The sequence below is a fragment of the Notolabrus celidotus genome, chromosome 16 (genome assembly GCF_009762535.1).
Source record: "Notolabrus celidotus isolate fNotCel1 chromosome 16, fNotCel1.pri, whole genome shotgun sequence".
Taxonomy (NCBI): domain Eukaryota; kingdom Metazoa; phylum Chordata; class Actinopteri; order Labriformes; family Labridae; genus Notolabrus; species Notolabrus celidotus.
The window spans coordinates 8938741-8955600 of record NC_048287.1 but is presented as its reverse complement, the minus strand read 5'-3'; the positions used below and the strand labels follow the sequence as shown (position 1 = coordinate 8955600).

Below are 16860 nucleotides of genomic sequence, written 5' to 3'. Positions count from 1 at the left end.
AATTTTAGGAGTTGTTTATGGTTCATTATTAGGAAGTTAAATCTGAGACACTTAATCCTCACAGGAATGGTTTTTAGAAACAATTTTAGATTTTACTTTTAAACAAAAGGGACTGTGTGTTGTTTTACAGGGTGGAGTGTTGGGAAGTTTTAATTCTAAAACTGTTTCTCTCAAAGACATAGTTTGTTTGCAGATACAAACAAACAAAGCTAAATGTTTAATTATATTATTCAATGACCATGGCTTTATTAGTCCCAGTGGGAACATCCACAGAATTCAAAGCAATTTATTATGCTTGTAGAAATTGTATTTGCACCACAATCATTTCCCTTCTGGAAGTTGAAGGCAAGATCTTGTTCTTTGTCTTCGCCAAAAGGATGACAGCGAACATGACGAAGAACGAGTACACTGAATCATGACTCCAAGAAGGCGTCATCCAAAGCCTAACTGGGTGTTTCCGACCACACGGGTGTCCTTAACTGGATCCTGAAGGCCAAGGAGAGCACAGGCGGTCCTCGAGTTATCTTTGCCAACGTGTTTGTATCAATCCCTCACAACCTCATTAACGCAGCTACCGTGTCCCTCACCACATCAGGAAAATGATCACCAGCTGCTTTCGAGGATTCAAGTTACATTTCAAGACAAACCATTTCACGAGCCAGCTGCAAGACCTGGAGATGGAAATCTTAATCCTTCTCCCATACTCTATTTATCATGAGAAGGAACCTGCTCGTAACAGAGGCAAAATAAATCCAAAGAGCCTAATCTAGGTATCCGGGTTAAAGAAACCGGGCTAATCCAGTATGGTTTCCTTTTGAACCAGGATGTAAACGTGTTTATTTCTGCTGTGAAGTTTAAAATTTGAACATGAGACTCTATTAGGACTGGTAACAAACTCACTTTAGGAGACAGCCTCTAGTGGACACTGAGGGATGTGTGTGTCCAGCCTTTTACGCTGGAGTGGTCCAAATGAAGGTCTGACTAGCATGTCTACACACACAGGAATGAATCTCATTTATTCACTATTTCTGTCTCCACTATTTCAGCCCCAGTGACTTTTTGTTTCATTAGCAGAAATCGATTTGGTGGGCTGCCATGGTCAAGCAGTTTGAGTTTTGTACCTGATTTGGAAAACTTTTCTTCACACTGAGTTAGAAACACATCAGAGTAGTTTGTCATATGAACCCTGGAATTACAAAAGTACTAGTAGTAGATTTTGAGGGCTGTTGAGTTTACATTGGGGTCTAAGAGGCTTTTTTTTAGTTTTAGTGATGAAACGTGCGTGTACTAAATTTCAGAGATCTGGACTGAAAATGTTCTTGGGGTTGAATTACTAAAATCTGAGGAAGGAAATAGCGTTCAATCTGGTTTTATCATTATATTTATCAGTATTACAAAAAATAGACACTTCCTGTCTCAGAGTGATGCAGAAAGACCAGTCCATGCATTTGTTACCTCCAGGTTGGATTAATGCAATTCCCTTTTATCAGTCTGCCCTAATAAGTCTCTAAAGACTCTTCAGCTGGTCCAAAACACTGCAGCTCAAGTACTGACTAGCGCTAGCAAGAGAGAGCACATCTCTCCAGTGTTAGCTTCTCTGCACTGGCCCCATAAAATCTAGAATAGAATTTAAAATCCTTCTTCTGACCTAAAAAGCTCTTAATGATCAGGCACCTTTGTATCTTAAAGAGCTCATAGTCCCCTATTACCCCTCTAGAACACTACACTCCCAGCATGCAGGCCAGCTATTTGTACCTAAAGTCTCTAAAAATAGTATGGGAGGTCGAGCCTTCAGTTATCAGGCCGCTCTCATTTGGAATCATCTACCACTCTACTTTTAAGAATAGGCTTCAAACTTTCCTTTTTTTTGATAAAGCTTAAAGTTAGAGCTTGCTCAGGCTTGGACCAGCTCTTAGTTATGCTGCTATAGGCTTAGACTGCAGGGAGAACTGACACACTGGGGACCCCCCCTATCTCTGCCTGTCACTTGCTTTAACTCTCCCTGTCCCTTTAAAGTTACTAACCATAGATATTCCTGAGCTCCCTTGTCTCGTAGGTTCCTCTGAGCCGCTGCTTTAGACGGCCTGCTGCTGTGGATGTGCCAGACTCCAGCGACTACAACCACTATATCCTCTCTCTCTTTTCATCTCCTCTATCCCTCTTTCTAACCCCAATGCAGTCGAGGCAGATGTCTAGCATGAGTCTGGTCCTGCTGGAGGTTTCTGCCTGTTAAAGGAAGTTTGTCCCTGCCGCTGCAACTTGCTAATTGCAGCAAAGTGCTCTGCTTATGGTGGATTACAGTAACTGATCGACAACGGGAGGTTACTTTAAATTGAAAATAGATGTGTGTGTGTGTGTGTGTGTGTGTGTGTGTGTGTGTGTGTGTGTGTGTGTGTGTGTGTGTGTGTGTGAAGGTTTTTTAATTACAACACCGACTGTGGACAGGGACAGACATCGGTTGTTCCGGTCCTGTCAAAAAAGTAACCCAGTAAGGGGCCCCTGCTGAACATGGGCCTTGGGGCGGCCGCACCCTCTGTCCACACGGTCGCTCCGCTTATGCTTCACACATTTCCCTTCGTTAGAGAAAGTCAAGATTCCCCTGGGAGCAATTTACCAATTCAGGACATATTTAGAAAAAAAGTCTGATGGAAATGTACAGAAATATGACCGACATATTCTGACAACATGTTCAACCATTTTGCATGTGAAGACTTGTGCGATGAACTAATGCCTAAATGTTGTGGAGGGTGAGACTATTCAACAGAGACCCATTATAATACATTTTGATCAATATGACATAAGCACTTGATAATGTAGGAAACTAGGAATTATACACATAATAATTTGCATGGATGTCACCAAAGCAATTACAACTTGTTCAAAGAAATGAGAAACTGCTTTTTTGATGTGCACAAGTGACGCAATGATGTGAAGATTGAATAAGTAGTTTTGAGAAATGTACCAAAGCGACTGAGAAAAACTGTAATAATAGAACATAGAGTATGGTCTAGACCTGCTGTGTTTGTAAAGCGACTTGGGATAACATTGGTTGTGTTTTGGCGCTATATAAAGACTGATTGATTGATTGATTGATTGATTGATTGAGTTCAACCTGTGCTCATCATGGTGTTGCTGTCTCACCTTTAAACACAAAGTTACTGTAAAGCATTTCTCCAAATAAATACAGAAACAAATCATGCAGCATGTTTGTATTACATGTTTAATATTTGATGAAGTATTATAATTCACATTAATGAAGAATGGTGTGCAAACTAAAGTACAGCCCTTTTTCAGATTAGGCATTTCACAAGTATAGAATCTGTTCAAGTTATAACACCATCTACTTCTTAAAGTATCTCATACATCTCAATATTTCTTCAGTTTCCACCAAGGAGGGTATCAAACCTGCCTCGAAACACACACCAGCAGGTGTCACTTAGACATCATCTTAAATACATTCATATCAGAGAAGAAGACGCACAGCAGAAAAATTTAGAGTGTAAAGTTCACATTAATTTTGCAGCACAGAAAACATCTGCATAACTCAGAGACGGTTTCCCACAAATCCACGCTATTTACATTAAATACACTGACAGCTTCATCCTGAGGACAATATGAGATAGATAGATAGATAGATAGATAGATAGATAGATAGATAGATAGATAGATAGATAGATAGATAGATAGATAGAGCCAGTTTTCACACATAATAATCTTTTATGGATAAATTCACAATAAAGCTTAAAGTTTATTTCTATTGCAGTCTTGAGAAGAAGTTGAGGGAGGGTTTAAAAACATGCAGAACGATTCAGCCAAACACTCTACAGACTGAAAACTACTTTAACAAAAAAACTTAAGCCCCTTTGAGTCCTCAGTCTTTCAGAGATCCTCATCTGGTACCTTTGAAATGATAACGCTGCTTTCCTGTGTCGCACTGTGAGACGTTCATTAAAGATCAATCCAGGTCTATATAGATTATAATGACAGGTATCAGTGGCAACACAAAGAAGCTGGAACTTGTAAAATATTCAACTCTGCATGGATATTTTGATCCGCACATCCTCCCCAGATAATGTTCACTGTAAAGAAAAGTCTATTCTTTGTGATTTGATTGTTTGAAATAATCCCAGATTTCTGACCAAATAAAACTTAAAGGTTAACTATCCTCTCAACCACCATGTAACAAATGTTCCTTCAAAGTTAAGTCTACAAAGCATTGCCTCATTGTCGGAAATCTTTATCTTGAATGGGACGAAGATTTCCAAAAGTGTTTATCTTTTGTGTCTTTAACAACCACAGCAGGAATCTACCCGACAAACAGACGTCTGAATCCTTCCTGTAACAGTCATTTTTAAAGGTTTGGAAGGCACTGACCTGTAATCTTTTTAAGGACTGCAAAAAGAGTTGTCATATCAGGAAAATGGAAGACGATGAGATCTTTTAAATATTGTCCAGTTTGGAGAAAGGCTTGTCAGAGAGGGTTTGACATTCTGTAGTCTGTGCTTCTAACATTCAGGCCTGTCTTTAATTCTTTTATGAATTTACTTAAGTTTGATTTAGTCATATGACACTGCTCTGTTTCACTTCACATAGGGATGTAACGATACATCAAGAGACAGTTGAAAATTTGTGCATGTGAGGGACGAATTAAATCAGTGAGATGAAAAATGATTATTGGTACACTTTTTGAAAAGGAGAGGGCGCTGTCATCCTTTGACTTCCCTTGCTTGACGTCATTACGTCCCTTCTGTCTGTAGCTGAATAAAGGTGTATAGACATAGAGGCAGCAGGTGAAGAGGTAACACAGACGTCCAGGTATCACACACAGAAGATACCAGGATGGCCCGACAAAGAGATCAGACCTCCATTTAACATTTTTATACATTATACATATTAAGACTGACATCTATCCATAAACTAGGTGTTGATCTCTCTCTCTGCTCCTGGTATATGAGTGGTGAGTACTGTCACCACACCTGGATGTTTTCTCTCTTACACTCCCCTTCATCTTGCACTCCATTAGAAGTCACACCCACAGCTTGAAGCAGCTTTATCGAGGTCTAGCGATCTGATAGGACAGACTCCCCTCACTCCTTCCAAACAGGGACTTTATGTAACCAAGGTTAAAAATAGTAATGAGCTCTTTATATAAATTATCATTGAGCAGACTCACGGGATGAGAAGTTCTCCTCATCTTCTTTAGTGGATTTTTTTCTGTTGTAATCTTATTATTTTCAACCTAATGTTAAATTCAAATTATTTTTTACCGACCCTGTAAATATAAAACACTTTATAATCAAATAAAATCATACTGTTTTCAAGACAGGAAAGTGGTAAATTAGATCCTTGATATATTGTAAGAGTTTAGATTTTAAGATCTGAATGATTGTTTTGTTTATATCTAGATAAAGGCAACTTCTGTCTGCTCAGGTTATAACACAGGACTTCACTGAATGAGGAAAGATAAACAGTGTTTAACCTGGTCAGTAAACCAGCATCAGTACAGACGTGCAGATGGAGAGTCTAAAAATGCCTCTCTCTTTACACACAGAGGTCTTCAATCACAGACTGTATAAAACATGGACATAGTCTCTGTGATGTCACCCATTGGTTTTGTTTTAAGTTTTGAAGCCCATCATCAGTGGCCATATTGGAAATACTGACTCAGCCTAACTTTTGGTCGACCTAGTAAGAGGCAAAGAGGCGGTGATAAGGCAGGCTTTTAATCTTGATGTCCTAACATCTACAGTGTGTCCGCCTGTTTGTAATGTCAGTTGTGCCCCTAATTGAGCAAAACCTGTAATCTTAAGATCTTCTAAACTACTCACTTCACCCCCAAAATTTCACCCCCGCACAGTGTGTGCTGATAGAGAACTGAGCCATTGATACAGAAACAGAGTCTTTTGATCCATGCTGTAAACACATCTATCAGCTTTCTTGGATGTATATGTGGCTGTCAGGCTTTTGGAGCTAGCCTCAAGAGGACATTCGAGGAATTTCAGTTTTCAAAATGTCCTCATCTTGCTTAATTTCTCACAGCATTAAGTTGCCACTTGGTTTAGAAAGCACTCACCGGGCAGACCTTCTATAAGATTGTGCACACAGAGAGGAAATGAGTAGGATGAGGATGTGGGGATTGGTTTGAGAAAAGGCCCTGCTCTGGAGGTGACAGAGAGAAACATAACAGTTATGACAACAGAGCTTGTGTCTCCACATGGGGTGCTAACACATCCATTTCACTTATTTTAGCTGTTTTCATTCACTCCTGAAACTTTATTAGGAATTTCTTTTTGTGTTCTTTCAAAATAAAAGCCTGTTTGTAATCAGAATAGGAAGTAAAGAAACCAAGGCATACAGCAGTACAAAGGCTAAATAAAAGTCTCACGATGGTTTGATCAGACACTCTTTAAGGCTGGGTCGGAAGTTCTTCCACTCTTAAAAAAACTAATAAGAAAATCATATCCTGAACCCAGCGTTGTGAATGGTATTGTACTGTGAAGTGAGTGTATTGTTACATCCCCATATGGACACTTACAGGTTTTCCTTCACATTTTAAACTCTGTTCACTAACCTGGATTACTAAGTCATAAAATGATAAGAGGAAGTCAAACAGAATAATTACTGAATATCAGGATTAACACTATGCCTTTGTGTTGAGACTGAAATGATGTCAGTTTATGGCTGTGAATCTGTAGTCTCAGCTTCACTGTAACACTGTCTCAACACACTCTGGATATTTCAGGCATTGTTAAATAATTTATTGCCAGACAGTTTGTTGGATTGCTTTTCAATGTGCTTGTGTTCAGGTTGCTGCCTTTGTAACCTTAATGATTAATAGAAATGACCATTCTCTCCTTGTATGGCTTGTTTTTCAGGTACAGCATTTGAAGTTGTGATGTTTTTAAAGAAGCAGAGGGGTAAACCGTCACGTCATGGCTGCTGTCTTTACTGCTGCCAGTCGACACTCACCAGCTCAGCTTACATTCAGAGACTCCATTTTGGCAAATGTGGTGAGAAGACACCAAGTATAAACTTTAAAAGTGCATTACTCCAAGTTTTCTTTTCACTGTTGTTCTTATAAACTTATGTGTTAATGTTATAAAGTGGATGACTCATAAATTCCCTGATTTCCTCATGAATTAGAGTGCAGTCATTGTTAGCACAGCGTGTTCAAGGCGGTAGCCCTAACAGTGCCCCGACCATCAGAGTCATCTCTTCAGATAAAATAGTCTCACATCAGCACCATCCACTAGTCCTCCTCTCCTTTGGTCACCTGATGAAGGAACAGAAATCCAAACAATCCACAGCTGAAAATAAAAGCACTCACTGTCACAGGTTAACTACTGGAAAGCAAAGCAGCTAAAGAAACACTAAGATGTGCAGATGAGATGCACACTGTTGTGCTTTTTGTTAAGAAAGTAAAACAGTGTGCACTGTCTGCATCGATTCGTTGATATCATCATACACTGACTATAAACTCATAAAGCGCTGTGGCACATGCAGAGAATCAGATCTCTTCTGGAATATCTTGAAGATCTGAAAGACAAAAGAAATCCATTCTCAGTGCTCTGTTTGCAGAAAAATAAAGATGAGATGTATTTATCTTTATTCAGCCTAATTTTTAAAGCATCCTGTGGTCTGTGTGGCCAACAGGTGCTTCAACGTATTGTATGACTCCAGCAGATACATGTTACATCACTCTCTTCAAAGAAAGAAGATTACATCAGAAAACATTTCAACCTGACAACAGGTAGAACAATTGTTTTAGTGACTTCAGAGTTTGAAATGGTCAGCACAAAAGTTTGACACAAACCCCAAACATACTAAAGCAGCTGTAGAGCAGCAGCTCCTGTTCTCTGTGAGGTTAAACTCCTGTTATCATCAGTGTAGTGTGGTGAATGTGTATGCAGAGAGTGATTCAACAGCTGTCTGTGGTTAAAAATCATCTTCCTCTTAAACTTCTATAAGAACCCTTTCTGTAATGTTGTCAGACACTTAGAATAACAGACTGAGCCTGTCAGGGTATAAAACAAGAACTGTTAATTCATCAAGGATTATGTTGCAGACATTACGGCCTGTTAACTTGCTGCAGGATGAAGACTGCATCTACTGGATCAATCAATGTTTTTCTACTTGAAGCTGTTAAGGACACCAAAATGTGTAAAGCAAAAGCGGGTCAGATTTGAACACCCTTTAAGTAGGCGTGTGTCTCTCCTATATAAACTGATCCAATCTGATTCTTGATGGTTGCAATACGATTCAGGGACGAGTCACTAAAAACCAGAAAGATTTGATTTTTATGTAACTCTCTAAATAATGTCCATTCCCTCTACTTAATTACAATGACAAAGTTCTGTTTACTTCAAAAAGTTAAACTTTTAATATTATCAATTTTTAAATATGTATTTTTTAAAACATCTCAGTCTCCTTGTTTTTAATTTGCTTTCTGTTTGGGTCACACTGGATCTGAAAAGGCCATAATCACCAAGACTGAACTGTGAAAAGACTTCAGAAGAACAAAGAGTAGGGTCTGATTTAGAGTCAGAGGGTTCAGGTGAGGGAACAGGATGAGTCAACATCCAAACCTGAGAATAGTCTGTTAAACTTCACTCATTACATGAATCAAAAGTAACTTGTTGTGTCTGCACTCTGACCTTTGGAGCTTTCAGATTCGGACCCATCATCATCATCTGACGTCATGTCTACCTCCAAATCACTGCCGTCCTGCAGGCCGTCTGACTGGCTGATGGATTCCTGCCCGCCCCGCTGAGTGTCGCTTCCTGATGAACCTCTTCCTGACTGCAGAGAGACCATCTGAAACAGCAGAATGAGAAGAAGACAATTTAGAGACAAAGGACTGAAAAGCATGAGAAGTGGTAGCTGCAGTAAAAAGGGCATGTCGGCCAATAAAGTGCACTGACAGACAGACACACAGACACAGACAGACAGACAGACAGACAGACAGACAGACAGACAGACAGACAGACAGACAGACAGACAGACAGACAGAGAGACACAGACAGACACAGACAGACAGACAGAAGGACACACAGACAAAAGGACACACAGACACACGGACACACAGACACACAGACACACAGACACACAGACACACCATTTGTCAGATATTTACATGAACAATTCTTCAAAAGGCTCAAACACCACAAACACACCTCAGAGCTTAAGTTCAGGGGTTGAATTAGCTGAGGGGAGACAGACAGTGAGCAGCTCCCACCTGTCACTCAAAGAAGCCACAGGGATAAGTTAAACATTTTAACATGGGGCTCTACAGGGATTGACTCACTTTGGGCCTCAGCCTCTAGTGGACACTACAAAAACTGTATAATTTGGTACGTCTGAGCTACCTTTGTCTCCAGGCAGGTGAAGTCAGACTAAAGATTTGACTGATGTGTTTTAAGATGGTTTCTGCTCTTTGGAGATCTGTCTAATAATAGGGATTGAAATTATATTTCCTGTGCATCTTGACTTAAAAAAAATCTCTCCACCTTTATGGGAAAATAGTGCTGATATCCTCACCTGTGATGTCAGCTCTGCATGATGCTGGGGGACAGGTGCGGCCCCGGTGCAGACCTTCATGTGTCGGACCTGTCGCTCCAGTTTGGTGCGTGCTCTCTCGCTGTCTTTGAATCGGCTCTCGGCGTCCCTCAGCCTCAGCAGCTCCTCCTGCAGCAGACTGTGCTGCCTCTGAAGAAGAGCCAGCTCACCAATGGTCGAACCTGTGCCGGACTCACGATTTGCACCGTCACGCCAGATGGGGCGCCATGCTCCTCCTCCAGCTGGTGACACTGCGTCCTGAGGCTGCAGCAGCAGTTCCAAGATGGAGTCCTGTTTGATGACTGCAGCCTGCAGCAATAACACAGTAAACAATTCTTATGTGATAAGCTGAAAACTGACCTGAAGGACGTCTGTTCTCTAAAGACTTAAATTAAGTTATACCAGTATTTCACAGTTCTTTTTTAAGGATATGGCGACAAGACTGTTACATAGCAGAGCAGAAAGATCCTCTTACTGCTTGGATGGCGAGCTCAGCATGAAGTTACCTTTTCAAGATTGAAACCTTTCTCAGACTAACTTTGTAAACGTATGCACAATCAGTCTATGGAGCATCTGGCTTCAAAGGACTGATTTCTGATGATGCTTAAGGTCATTTCTGTTAAACTGAAGCTTTGTTTTAAATTTCTCTGGAAAATGTATTGAAACCTTTTTAAAGTTCTCTTTAATGAAGATGTCTTAAAACAAAGTGTTGCATGAGCTGGATTTAGCAGTCACTCTGTATCTCGATTCACAGGTGAAAGTCCAAACTTAAACTTCATTGTTGACACCAGTCAAGACATGATCAACCGTACAGTGTTTACAGACCATGCTGTATTTAGTATGCTTATGTTTGAGCTGTGTAGAGAGGTCCTCACCTGCAGAGCGTGAAGATAAATGCTGAGATTCACCAGCTTCTGATAGATCTCCTGCACACAAAGAAAGCACACTTTCTTATACTAAGAATGCAAACTGTTTATTTATTCCACTTTACTGGTTTCACACACACATGGACATGCCACATTTCCCCCCCTTACTCACAGAGGGTGGCTGCTGGTCTGGACTCCTCATGCAATCCTTTAAAAAAAACCAAAAAACTTTCCTTTATTTAGCTGAGAGATTTTAAAATCACCGTAGATTCATTTACAGTCATTGCACATAAACAGAAGTGACGAAGAACATTTCGTTTTAGGGTTAAATGGACATACATTTTCTAGAGCTGTGTCTTATTTTGCCTTTGTCCATGTTTACATTGATTCTTTTTAGAATTGATTTATTTAGTCCCCAATGATAGCTACGTAGAAATGTGGTGTACGATGAGAATACAGTGGTTCCACAGCCTGAAAAAGTTAGCCTCCAATGATATCCATCTTAGCTACTTGGCAGAAGACGAGGCAGAGATGGCAACACATTATCCACATTATAAAAACAGGGCCACACATTAACATCTCTAAGTAAGAGAATTTATAAATCAATGAAATCAGAGTTAAAGTATATTTTAAGAAGGGATCACTGGGCTGCATTCATCAAAACTGGGGATCAGGAGAAAGGGTAAAATGCTGACAACATCAAATGCACACTGGGTGTCACAGCTCAGGTAACGGGGGAGTCTGGTGCTCCCACAAAACCAGCTGATGTTGGCTGACTTTAAATTACAGGAATAATAAAAAGCCCTCCTGACCCTCAGCTCACCTTTGCTGCAAAGAAATCATGAGCTCCGTTCACCAACAGATCCTGATCACCTGAACACAGAGAACACTCAGCCTTAGAGCTGGAACAACACAACACCTTTATGAATCATGCTACAGAGACTGTCTGTTCGAGTAGGCTAATACATAAAGATGACAGTATAGTTTTAGACTGATGCTCTGACTCAGTTCTTCATCTTGATGAGTTTGAAGGAGTTCAGCATGTCACCCTGTGTTTGTGTGCATGTGTATGTATGTGTGTGTGTGTGTGTGGGTGTGTGTGTGTGTGTGTGTGTGTATGTATGTGTGTGTGTGTGTGTGTGTGTGTGTGTGTATGTGTGTGTGTGTGCGCGCGTGTGTGTAGGTGTGTGTGTGTGTGTGTGTGTGTGTGTGTGTGTGTTTGTGTCTGCACCGTGTTCTTTGTATGCTCCTTGTTTCTTGTACGTTGTCTCACCGGTCTCTAGTGCCTCCAGGTGGTTGTGATGATACAGAAGAGGGATGTCCAAGCTGGAGCCCAGGAGGAGCTCACTCAACCTGTCCACTGTGCAAGAAAACACACGCTGCAGCTCAAACACAAACTTTTAAGTATAGCTCAGTAGAAATGTGAATAATTAAATCAAATTGTAGGACTTTTCTGATGCTTCATACTCTTAATGCATTCACAACCGTCTTCAAAGTCGGGATAATGTGCACACCTCCACCTCCTCCACAAAGCGGAGCGTCAGTCTTTTCTTTATTTACTGGTAGAGTTAAAGGTATGGGGGTTACCCTCAGCTGTGGCGTCCATCAGCAGTTTCTCTGCTCGGGGGGCTTGTGGTGTGTCCGCTCGGAATAAGTATCGGGTGATGGGGGGTTGAAGCCCCTCCTGGCCACTCGTCACCTCCGTCAGCTCACAGAACAACATCACCCTCTCCTGCAGGAGCTCCAACATCTCTCGGTCCTTCTGCTGCAGGTCAGCTGTATGTGTGTGTGTAGGGGGGGGAGTTATTAATCATGCATCATTAGGACTCACATCACACCTACGTACTAACAGCTGATACAGATGCACAGTCTGAACCACCTGAACACCTAACAGCTATAATAAACACAGATATGAACAACTGCGTGCTCAGAAAATGAACGTTCTGATAATGATAATGGATCATTTATATGTATGCAAACAACACTGACGCACAGAGACGGTGTTTGGACTGCAGAGTATGTGAAGCATTTAACCTCAAGTGCGTGCTTTATGAATGATCTTTTTGGCTCTATTGCACACATCTAGGGGGGCACAAAAGCTGCACAATCCTTTAATGATTCAGACCCTCAGATTGTTTTGTGGAGGTTATATTCTAAAGTAAAATAACCTCACGCCTCTGTACAGTCTTGTCAGAAGGGACATGAGTTTTTGGGCATCCTTCAGTGACAGAAACAATCACGTACAACGTAATTGAATGAGTATGTTTTTGGTTAACTGTTAACTGCAGAGACTGTTGAATGGCTACAGAAAATACACTGCCTCTGTCTCAGCTAACAATGTCTAACTCTATGATAACTGAAAACCTAATGATACCCATCTTAAAGTGATTTTACTTTTATCAACTGTAAGTTCTGAACTTTATTTCTAAAGTCTTCATTTGTTTCACATTTAGGTCACACAAACTGATCATCGATACTCTCTAATGTCAGAGCAGGACAAACAGATCAGATGAGTCACAGTGACTCAGAGATACATAGAAGCACCCGACAGTCGCTGTAAAGTGTGTCATGTTAATGTACGTCTGACCGTGTGTTTAAGGGTGCATCCTGACCTTTGAGTCTCCTCAGGTGAGCCTTGTATTCAGTCTCTATGAGAGGAAACTCCTCCCTGGATGGACACCTGAGAACACAGAGCACAGATCCTGTGATCTCTGAGGGATAGATGAGGATGTTTCCTGTTTGTTTCTGGTTCTTACAAAAAGTTTGATTTGAACTATTCATTCAAAAGTAAGAAAATAACAACTCATCCACATAGGTTTATTCTCTGTCATCCAGCAGGGTGTGCAGCTCTCTATGTAAACATTTCACCTTTCACCTGTGTTACCATGATGTCACATGATGCTCGTCAGATGTTAATTGGTGGCTTTAAAACACCCATAGGTGTGAGTGTGTCAGGCCTGTGATAGACTGACGACCTGTCCAGGCTCTAAGCTCCGCCTCACTAACATCATTGATAGGCTCCAGCGGTATAGCTATAGATGGATTTATAAAACCTTCAAACAGATGTAACCACATGAACATCCATGTGTTGTAATCCCTCAATATTACATTACGATTTTACTTGTGAATACTTCTTTCAAGTGATGAAACTAAAGCATCTGGATTCTGTAATGATGTGCACTCCTGAAATATGAAGGTTAACATTTATAACACCTGCACACATTTGCACGTTTTTTCGTATTTCTTTACACACCAAAATACCAAAGATCACACATTTAATCATAAAACCTGGATGAGAATAAATCATTAAATCCATATCTGACGTGTATGTGTTCGTGTCTGTGTGCATTTACTTGCTGACGGTGCGCTGGATGTGTCGGATCCACATGTTCTTGTCCTCTTTGGTGGCAGCGTGAAACTCGTACATCTCAGGAGGAGACGAGTCGCTGATGAGGAACATCCCTCGATCCTGATTGGCTATGTCCCTCACAATGAGGTTCTGAAGGGACAGCACTGGGGGTTTGTCCTGGATCACAGAACACAGGATGGTTTTCAGGAGGTGAAACATGGAGACAGGAACTGTGTGAAGAGTTATTTTTATAATCATCAGTAAGAAATGATCCATAAGTGAATCCTGCTTTTCTTACCAGACATGGAAAGATGTACCTCTGGTCCTTCTCCTGCAGAAACACCAGGATGTCTGTCATCAGGAGGACCTGGATATCTACACCAACAAGACAAAAACAAAGCTACTATATACTGTAACTTACAGAATAATCCAAAACACAAGTTGCACTAGTATATAACACAAGATCTGATTTTTGGGGCTCCCAGAGAGAAAAAGGTTTAACTGTATTCATATATTTAGTATAAATCTGTAAATCTGTTTAGGGTTATATGTTGACAGGGTTTCTGGGTATATAAGCCGATTTTCCAATATCACAGGACCCTTTTTCAGTGTCCTGCTCACCCAGTCTGGATTCTCATTCGCAGACATCCTCAGTACACATTATGCCGTACTGGTTTCCCCGCACTGTATACCTTTGAGTCTTGATCCAGGTGTTTTCCAGTAGAGGATTCCTTCATGGACGAGTCTCCGTCTGAAAAGCTCTCCAGGTTTGAAAAGTGATCCGTCCCGGACTCTGGTCTCGGCCCGAGGGTCCAGCTTGGCCTGGATCTCCTGCAGACGATGGGTTTTCTCCAAATCCTCCATCTGACAACCAGGATGCACCACCATTAACACAACCCCTGACTCACAACACCACTTTTTTCTTAACTCTATGAATCATTCAGTTTTCCTTCTGTTCTCCTGTCTATGTTCTGTGCAGAGATTAAAACACAAAATGAAATGATCTTCCTCTCTGACTGAAAGTTTGGTTACCTGCTGGTCTATCAAACTGAGCAGCTCTCTGACCATGGAGAGAGCCTGAGCCAGAGAGGATGCTTCCTCTTCATCATCTGGAAGATCAAGATGCAGACAGGATTATTATGTTAGCACAACATGCACAGCTGAACATGAAGGTCTGACTGAGACTATGAGACACTGCAGGTCTCATACTCATACTGGAGATGTTGGAGGAAAATGTCTTATCCATGAGAAACAAATTATTCAGTGGATGAAACAAAGATGTAAATACTCCACAAACGTGCTGTTCCCTGCTTTTATTCTGAAGCTCTGTCACAGACCTAGAATTTTTTTCTGGGTTTTATAACTTCCTCCTTTAAAAATGTTATAACTGGATGAATAATGAAACCATTGTGATGTGTTGTGTGCTGACTCACCGGTGGTGTTGTCCAGGATCCTCTGGATGAGAACAGGATACTTTGAGATCCGCTGAGTCACCAACAAGATGCACTCCTGGACACCATGGCAACGCAGCAACGGCCCCCGACTCACCCGCTGAAAAGAAAGTTCTCACTCACTTTTCCTTTAAAGTTAAACTGGTAGCTTTCACCTTTCACAGTCACAAAGACAGACTTTCAAGGTGAGGTGGATTTTCAGCATCAGGAGTTTCTTGTTTGCAGAATTCAGATGAAACTTTCACACATCAGCATATTTTTGAGTATAACTTTCACTAGGCTTTGGATCTCTTGAAACACAGCTAATATCAAGCTTGATGAACCTTTAAGTATATTGAAAAGTAGTTCCCGGGGCTAAAAGTTCATGGTGCTTTTGGTGGAAACACATCTAAAGATAAAAGATTACATGGCTGTGCCTCTGTACAGGTCTCTGATGTGGGTGCGTCACCCTTCCTGTCATCTCTCTGAAGACAGTTACAGGACAGATCTGAAGAGGACGACCTTATAAAATCTTATTTTTTCTCTCATGGTTGCTGTACACTACATGATGTACAGACAACATTTATTTTGTCTGACTGCAAATACTTTAATGACTTTATGACAACAGCTGTGTCTCATTCCAGGAGCTGCAGCCTCTGAAGCCTGGACAGACCGGTCAGGCTAAACTGAACTCAACTGGGACAGTTTAGTTTATGGAGGATCCCTTGTTTACACAACCAACCATTCCCATCCTTACGCTGCCCCTAGCATGGGTGGGTAACTCAGGTAACTGAAACACCATCACCAACATTTCAAAGATAATTTCAGGTTTCAGTTTATGCAGCTCGCTATTGAGTTGAATCCAAATACTTATTTAACAGTGTATTATTCAACTGTTTGAAAATCCACCATCTTGTTTGAATTTGGATGCAAAGAATCATGGGATATCTCAGGCTGTGAACGATGCATCTGATGCGTCTTCTGCGTCTTCAGTAGGTCTGCAGCCCATGCACCAAAGGATCATGGGTGGTAGACACATTTGAGGAAAATACCACACAAATCAGCTGCATGTCGTTGAACTTTTTTTGTTAAGCCTCTAACTCACTGTTGTGTGATCTATATTCCTCCCTCTTATTAGTAATAATGAAAATAACAGCAACATTTCTCCACATTGAGCTCCAAAACATCATAAAAAAAAGTAACTAAAAAAAGTAACTTAAAAATTCCCACTACATTTTTAAGACATTTAAGAGCTAAATGTGGAGAATTGTTGCTGTTATTTTCAGTGTGCACAACTTTAAAAACCATACCTGCTCAGTTTGTGTTTGGGAGTGATTCTAATGTCTCACCCGTATGAAGCACTGGAACCTTTTGTCTCTGGACAGCAGCTCTTTATACAGTTTGACGGCCTTCATGTGTCGGCTGCAGAACTCAGCATACGTCTTCCTCATGTCGTCTGCACACTGACCTGAGAACTGGCACAGGAACACACACATAGGTTAGTGTGTTTGTCTGCGAAAGGCATCTTAAATGTTAAGGAAAGCCGAATGGAGAAACAGGCTCTGATCAGGCCTGGTGCTGGTGCAGTTTTGTTTATGTTGAGTATTGATAGTTAGTTAGACCCCCAAAATAACCCTCAGAGACTTCCTGATGAGCAGTT

General features: G+C 41.0%; 1 protein-coding gene across 2 annotated transcripts in view; it reads right to left on the bottom strand.

Annotated features, from left to right (window-relative positions):
* Positions 1-3199: 3199 nt before the first annotated feature.
* The window catches only part of arhgef1a (Rho guanine nucleotide exchange factor (GEF) 1a), a 31902-nt gene continuing 18241 nt past the window's right edge, over positions 3200-16860 (bottom strand). For both annotated transcript variants that reach the window (XM_034705281.1, XM_034705282.1), the window contains 15 exons: positions 16550-16675; positions 15204-15321; positions 14803-14879; positions 14463-14634; positions 14069-14145; positions 13775-13947; positions 13034-13101; positions 12009-12197; positions 11695-11781; positions 11245-11294; positions 10594-10629; positions 10431-10481; positions 9538-9864; positions 8655-8814; positions 3200-7536 (listed from right to left, as the gene is read on the bottom strand). In XM_034705281.1, coding sequence (XP_034561172.1) covers positions 7508-7536; positions 8655-8814; positions 9538-9864; positions 10431-10481; positions 10594-10629; positions 11245-11294; positions 11695-11781; positions 12009-12197; positions 13034-13101; positions 13775-13947; positions 14069-14145; positions 14463-14634; positions 14803-14879; positions 15204-15321; positions 16550-16675 — 1740 coding nt within the window. In that variant the 3' untranslated portion in view covers positions 3200-7507. The remainder of the gene's footprint in view (positions 7537-8654; positions 8815-9537; positions 9865-10430; positions 10482-10593; positions 10630-11244; positions 11295-11694; positions 11782-12008; positions 12198-13033; positions 13102-13774; positions 13948-14068; positions 14146-14462; positions 14635-14802; positions 14880-15203; positions 15322-16549; positions 16676-16860) is intronic.